Source organism: Cyprinus carpio, chromosome B13 (genome assembly GCF_018340385.1).
Source record: "Cyprinus carpio isolate SPL01 chromosome B13, ASM1834038v1, whole genome shotgun sequence".
Taxonomy (NCBI): Eukaryota; Metazoa; Chordata; class Actinopteri; order Cypriniformes; family Cyprinidae; genus Cyprinus; species Cyprinus carpio.
In genome coordinates, this window is record NC_056609.1 from 12,155,196 (window position 1) to 12,162,282 (window position 7,087).

The following is a 7,087-nucleotide window of genomic DNA, read 5'->3' on the forward strand; positions in this document are numbered from 1 at the left end:
TGTCCGTGAGATTAGAGTGGTACGTTCCGCGCCAGGACGTTGGCATTTGATTGGTTTTCTTGCAACTGAAGGCGTTTCCAAGCTTCAGCTTGAACTGTTCCGCGGGAAAATCTTTCCTCTATACATTTATATCCCGCCCAGTTTATTTAAACATAAAAGCCATTGGGTGAGTTTATAGACGCGCTGTTGTTACCTTAATGTTCATTGGACATTAGATTTGTCTGTCATTCTTTGGCCCGCCCACCATCTCATCAGAGAAGGTGCGGGAAAAAGAGGAAGCGCATGTGATTGGTTGAATCAGATGTAACGGCGATGCTCATTGGCTACTCCGATTGCCGCTTGTGGACTGCATGTTTTGAACATAAATAAGAGCTACATTCAGCACTTTCTTCCTCAGCAGAGTTTGGAAAGGTCAGAGAGAGTGCGATCTAGTCGGCAGCTCTCTGACAACAAAGTTCAAAGAAGATGGATTTTTAAACCCCCCCTTTTTATAGTGTATTGTGTAATCTGGCGTAATTAGTATGCAGAATTCTGCAAGTTGTTTTCTCAAACCTAAATAAGATCAATTTAAGCCCCTATCCGGGTTGCTGTGCGCTTGCTAACTTTGCTTAGCCCTTTGTCGTCTTAATCGCGCCTGGATCTTATTTTCATCAACCATCCGACGATCCGCGTCCCTTCAGAGATGGATTTTGATATTGCTCCAGGCGACATCAGCCCTGTACACGATCCGTTCAGCGCCGGGCCCGATGCAGTCCTCAGACCTCAGCTGCTGTCCTTCCCGGGGATCGGGGCGAGGGGCTCCCCCTGCGTGAACCTGGCCTCCCCCGGACCCATGGCAGTGCTGTCTCCTGTGACCAACCTGGCTCTAAACATGAATAATCTCGCTGTTCTTGGAGGGTGAGTGAAGCTGGGCTATTTTTTGGTAGCACGAGTAAAAAAGTAAACAACCACAGAGCTAGCAGTTAACCTACTTCCTGGAATTGTTCTGAGGCTGATTAACTTAGTGACTTTTTACTACTCTCGTTATCAGTGCCTGGTGTATTTCTGTAATAATTAAACCGTTTATATAATGCTATTATAAAGTGCAATACATTTCAGTTTCTAAATTCTTTCTGTGTCGTTTTGATGTAGTCAATGTGAGACACCGAAGCGGAAGAAAACCTTGCCCCTCCTGAAGATCCCTTCCTTCGCCTCTGATGCTTCTTCTGATGCAGGTTAGCTTGGAAAACATGCATTCGTTTTTCCTGTAAAAACTTTAACGCCAGTGAGTTATGTATGGCAAGCCTTTTATACTTTTATCTGTCTGTTATGTTGCTTTCACTTATTTTTGATAGTGAGCAGTTAAAAAAAAAAAAACGTCATGTTTAATAATGTCTTATTTTATTAATGCTACTTGCTCTTTAGTAAACTAACTTTTCTGAAGAAGTTATTAGTATCAATTCCAGTTGTCATAGTGTTAAATGAATAGACACTTGTTTCTAGTCAGAATGGCCAATGTCACCTCATTAGAAAATGTAACAGGTGGTGATTTGAATGAATTAGTTCAATGTGATTTGTGCAATGTTTTTATTATTTAGAAAGCATTCACCCTATAAACTTAACCTTCAGTGAGGTGTAAGCTGATTGCATAAATTATATATATATTTTTTTTAAATTTGCCACAATTTGCTAAAACGTAAAATATTTTACCCAAGAGTGTGTAGGATTGGCAGCTTTATAAATCATCAACTTAATTATCATTTTTAGTTATTTATGTAATAAGTCATTAGATGTGTAATAAAAAAAACAACTAACTAGTAAGATGAAAAGTGTTGCTAGTAATTAGATTTGTGTCTCATATATTGTTACAATTATCTAATAAAAAATTAGCAATAATTGTAAAGCAAACTAGTTGGATGCAATTGCTCACTAGTAATGAAATCAAGTGCTACTAACAATGCATTTGGTTGGTTGAGAGGAATGTTTAAGCGTGCCATACAGTGTGTGGGTGTGTGACTGGTCATAGCCTTTGGAATGTGAGCAGTGATCTTCAGGCTACAGTTAAGATCTGCTGTATTATTAACAACTTGTGTGGGTTTTCTCACCTGTGTCTCCTCCCCACAGGTCTTGGACTAGAGTCTCCCAGCCATTTGGATGCTCTGGATGCTGAGCAGAAGTGAGTATGGTTCTTCTGCCTGTTGGTCATAATATCTGACGTGTGATGGAGCTTGGCTTGAGGATTATGTGTCTAATCTAGTCCCTGCCGTTAGATGGAGCCTACATATGCTCAGCGTGTCTTTTTCATGGATTAGCTGAGCATATGCTGGCATCCATCACAGTTCACACACGCAGAGTCACTGGATATCTGAGCCACTCTGCACTTCCTGTTATTAAAGAAATGATTCAGCTGAGAATGAAAAGTCATGAATTGTCACACAAGGGCACAAAGGAAGATTTTAGGCAGAATGACATTGTTTAATTGAATAAACCAGAAATATTTATTTGGGTAAACTATCATTTTTAAATTCACAAAGGCTCAGATATAGTATTATTCACCCAGCATGCATTAAATCTGTGTATACATCTGGCTCTCTGGTAATCTACAGTCTGTTACAGACGGTTCTCCTTTCCAAGCCATTTGGTGTCAGTGGGAATCCATTTATCTGCAGCCAGGCCTACAGCTGTTTGGGTTCCTCAAACATCAGTGTGTGTGTGTGTGTGTGTGGCTCGTTTCTGAAGGGGGCTGGGTGAATAGTGGCACGCTTTTCATGCCCTGTGAGAGCAGGCGTCCAAATAGAGCGGTAGTGTGTGTGTGAGGTAGCCAGGGTTGCTACAGAACCCCCTTCTTAACTCTAATTCCTCCTTTTTCCTGTGCTATGAAAGAGCCACACTCCTTACCTCCTCCCCCTCCAAACCACCATTCACGCTCTCCCCCTGCTCCCCTCTTCCAACAAAAGAGGCTTGCAGAGGGGGTTAGCGTTGTGTGGGCATATGGTAAATTAGAAGACCCCCCCCCCCCCCTTCCTTAGTTCTGCTAAGGGCTGTTTTGCATACAGGTGGGCATCTGTGTATTTGTTAAATATAGAGTTGTGAGGGGCCTAGTAGTCTGAAAGACAAATGATGTGAATTGTCGTCTGGGCTTGTATTTGTTTGGAGTGGGAAGAGACATTGAATACACTAGGAACTGTTCAATAGCATTTTCTTTTTCCTCACAGGTTTGAGAAGGCCATGGAGGATGCCACACGAGCAGTTAATGAGTAAGTGGTCATGCACTTGAAAACAGAGGATGCATTTGTCTGTGAAAGCTGTTGTAGTGACTTGGGTTTAATCAAATGTTCTTTCTGTTCATACAGAAAAATGCCCATTCGCAGGATACACTCTTTGCCAGTAAGTTTATTCTTTATACACTCTCAGTTTGGGATTTTAAAGAAGTCTCATGTGTTTGCCGAGACTGCATTTGGTAGAAAAATTAATCGAATAATTTAAAGTGTAATTTATTTTCATCAGCCGTTACTCTAGTCTGTCACATGACCAGAAATCAATATATTTGTGGAAACAGTGGTACTTTTTACAAGTGTCTTTACTCTCACTTTTGATTTGATTAATTTTGTCCTTGCTAAATAAGTGCTACTCTAACTGACCCCAAACTTTTGAACTGTGGTGTAAGTATAAACATAAGATTTGTTTTTTCTTCGTAGCTGCAATTTTTGGGTCACAGTCCCAATTTGAGAAATAAAGAAGCAGATCCCTCGCGCTATGGAGTGTGGACTTGTGCAAATGGCAGCGACAACAAAGAGAATCTGGCTGAGGTGTGTGTTTAGTGTCTGTAGTTTATGTGGTTCTATAGGCAGAATACTGATGGATTCATGCTTAAAATTGACTAGGAATTGCTTTTTGAGAGAGTGAGTGCTATGATCTGTTATTGAAAGTTATGGGAATTCATGGGGTGGGTGTTGAAATGACTTTGTATTTTCTCTTTCGATTCAATCTGGGGTTTTTTTTTTTTTCTCCAGGAGAATTTTGAGTTCAAGAAGCCTTCCATGCCAGCATCACGCTGTCGTATACGGTCCACTGGAGGTACCAAGGATGCTTTTGCCTGCCGACCCAACTCTGCTCCTGCTTTAATGGTACAATATGCATTCTTGGTAGAACCTGTAGAAAATAGTTCTAAAAGGTTTCATTTTGATGTTGATGAAACTTTTTTTAAAAGCTTGGATTTTCCTCTATTCTCCAGCTTTCCCCACTTTCATCCCATCAGCCCGACTCTTCAGACGAGAGCAGTCCCTTCATATTGCGCCGCCCCTCTCTCTCCTGTCTCCACGATGATGATGATGATGATGGCTTCTTAGAGGGGCTGGATGATGTGGAGGTGACTTCTCAATTTGGTTTTGTTTTATTCTTATGCTGCTTTGATTTGTAAATAACCATAATGCATTTGTTTGTGTAGAACGACTCTGAGGTTCCTCTTGGAATGGACAGTCTTCTCACAGCTCCTCTGGTGGCTAAACAAAGTACTGACAGTAATTATTCGGTATGCTGTTACACTCTTTATCTCTTTTTGATTTTTTTTTTTTTTATGGTTATTGACATGATGGTTAACAACCAAACCCACTTTATTGCCCTTAGCCTGTTGTTCGCTGCCGTCCACGTGGGTTGTTTCGATCTCCCTCCATGCCAAACCCTGTTGGGCGTATCCCACTAAAGAGACCCGAGAGGCCACAAGATGAGAACACACCTGTCAGAGTGAAGAGGAGGCGGAGCCTGGCAGGGACACAAGTTGCACCCACAGAACAGGAAGATGCTATGCCTCATCAGGTCAGACCTCACTGGAAAAACAACAGCAACTTTAATTTGAGTTTATAATTTGGGTCTAACTTTGATTCCACCTTCTTACAGGTTCAAAGGTCAAAGTCATTTAGTCATGCACAGATTGAAACAATGTTGGATACAGATCCCAGTAATGTGACTGGAGATTTCACCAAGGTGATTATTGCATTTAGTAGTAAATTACATGTATATGACACTCACACATATAAAATCTATCATAACAATAAATCAAACACTATTTGAAATTGTGCATTTGTCATTTTGAAGGCTCCTGCGCTACCCACAGTTGAAGGAAAACACCAAGAGTTGAAATACATCACTCCAGATATTGTAAGTTTGAATACATTAACATTTAGCATGGACATTTCAAATGCAAAACAAGCAGTTGCATCTATACAAAGTATGTGCATTGGCACATTTCCTGCATCCCGTTTTCTAACATCTGTTTCTGTATTTTCAGATGGTTAAAGCAATGTACGGCCAGTACAGCGATCTGGTGGAACGGGTGTTTGTCATCGACTGCCGTTATCCGTATGAGTATGAGGGCGGTCATATTAAGGTTCGGATTTAATTAGCTTTGATGTAGTTGCATGCTGTCGTATTTGTGTGGGACAAATTTAGCTGACTCCTGTTTGTCCTCCTTTCAGGGTGCCCTTAACCTCCATCAAGAGGATCAAATTGAAGACTACTTTTTAAAGAGTCCTATTCTTCCAGAATGTCCCGAGAAGCGTGTCCTGCTGGTTTTCCACTGTGAATTTTCATCTGAACGTGGCCCACGGATGTGTCGCTATGTTCGACAAAGAGATCGATTTTTGAATGAGTACCCCAACCTCCATTACCCTGAACTCTATATCCTGAAGGGAGGCTACAAAGATTTTTTCCCGCTTCACAAGGTATGTGTGCTTTCACAGTTTGAACGTCCTACATCTCTGAGTTTTCCCCCACCTCTTTCCAAGTTTATAATGCATGTGTTTTTCTCTGCAGTCGGTCTGTGAACCACAGGCTTATAGGCCGATGCATCATGAAGACTTTAAAGAAGACCTGAGGAAGTTCCGCCTTAAGAGCCGCACCTGGGCTGGAGAACGCAGCAAGAGAGACATGTACAGCCGCCTCAAAAACCTTTGAGCCTCATGTTCTCACTTTACCTCAGCATTGTACTGCCTTGAGTCTCCAATATGCTGCCCTCACACATGAGACTCAGCAGAGACCCGAAGACGTGTGTTTGGTCGGAACAGTTATTGCTTTTCAGGGTTTGGTATTTAAGTACCACAATGACGTATCTCTGCCTGTTTGGTTTGATCGTATAACTTTTAAACTGCCTTTATTCACCATCCTGATCTCCCTTGAGAAACACACAGCTTCATGTCACTGTTATGTATTACACATACGTCTTAACTAACCTGTATTTTTACCCCTTATGTTTTTGGCCACTGGCCTGTCCTAACTTGTATGTCAGATTAATGACCCCCCTCCCCTTTAGCACTTTTCCCCCCCATTTTTAATTGTTGTGGTGAATTACGTGATTTATGCATTCATTTTGCCCACTCTTTCTCACATCTGGTCGGTTGCCAAATGGTTAAGTCATGATTACAGCCAGAGGAGTAATTACATTTGTTGTAAATGTACAATTATGAAAATTCTCATGTCGCAAAATAATGATTTAAATTTTTACCCGTATGTTTTCAGAAAGTTCTGTTGGCAATGACCATATTGGTTTGAGTTTTTGGAAATTGTGAACACTTTTTTTTTTTTTTTTTTTTTTTTTTTTTTTTTTTTTTTTTTTTTTTTTTTTTTTTTTTTTTTAGGGGGAGCTAATATTTTTTTTTTTCTTCCACACATGGCCTACAGCTTCAACTCAGAATTTTTCTGCTGCTGGTCAGCAAGTGATGACCGCGTCAATGTTCACCAAAATGTTCTGAAATGAGATTTAGTTCTGTTTGTAAACCAGTGACATTTGAGAGTTGCAATTCTCACTCCCATGCAAGTGTGTTTTGTAAATTTTATCTTTCTGAGTGTATGTTTTATTGGTCATGTGTGACTGAGAGGCTGGTTTATGTATTCATGAATAAACTTGGAGTTTGGGGTAACAACTCTTTGCTCAATCATGTCTTGATCTCTTGGATCTGTGTGCTGTTAATCGCTGGCATAGGGTGGTTGAGTCATTTGTTTTTCAAATATACCGGTCTAGCAAAGACCTTGAATGTGGTTAGCCAAGCACCAGCACGTGTCTCTGCACACATTTGCATTCCAGAGCTCTTCCACAGAGGAGGAGCCAGCAGTT

General features: G+C 40.9%; 1 protein-coding gene across 3 annotated transcripts; it reads left to right on the plus strand.

Annotated features, from left to right (window-relative positions):
• Nucleotides 1–378: 378 nt before the first annotated feature.
• On the plus strand, nucleotides 379–6,579 carry cdc25b (cell division cycle 25B). 3 transcript variants are annotated; one of them, XM_042736605.1, is made up of 15 exons: nucleotides 379–897; nucleotides 1,129–1,214; nucleotides 2,104–2,155; nucleotides 3,195–3,236; nucleotides 3,333–3,366; nucleotides 3,678–3,788; nucleotides 3,993–4,106; nucleotides 4,190–4,348; nucleotides 4,427–4,510; nucleotides 4,606–4,794; nucleotides 4,876–4,962; nucleotides 5,074–5,136; nucleotides 5,267–5,365; nucleotides 5,454–5,699; nucleotides 5,791–6,579. In XM_042736605.1, the coding sequence occupies exons 1-15, from the start codon at nucleotides 683–685 to the stop codon at nucleotides 5,929–5,931; spliced, it is 1,722 nt and encodes a 573-aa protein (XP_042592539.1). In that variant the 5' UTR covers nucleotides 379–682; the 3' UTR covers nucleotides 5,932–6,579. The 3 variants fall into 3 exon arrangements, with proteins under 3 accessions (XP_042592539.1, XP_042592540.1, XP_042592541.1); XM_042736606.1 differs by having other exon boundaries at nucleotides 4,214–4,348; nucleotides 5,791–6,578; XM_042736607.1 differs by having other exon boundaries at nucleotides 1,132–1,214; nucleotides 4,214–4,348; nucleotides 5,791–6,577.
• Nucleotides 6,580–7,087: the final 508 nt, after the last annotated feature.

Excerpts from the sequence above, each read along its gene's own strand:
- cdc25b (XM_042736605.1), top strand. The coding sequence starts at position 683 with ATGGATTTTGATATTGCTCCAGGCGACATCAGCCCTGTACACGATCCG. Across the intron at positions 5,137-5,266 it reads AATACATCACTCCAGATATT|ATGGTTAAAGCAATGTACGG; the intron begins GTAAGTTTGAAT and ends CTGTATTTTCAG. Across the intron at positions 5,366-5,453 it reads ATGAGGGCGGTCATATTAAG|GGTGCCCTTAACCTCCATCA; the intron begins GTTCGGATTTAA and ends TCCTCCTTTCAG.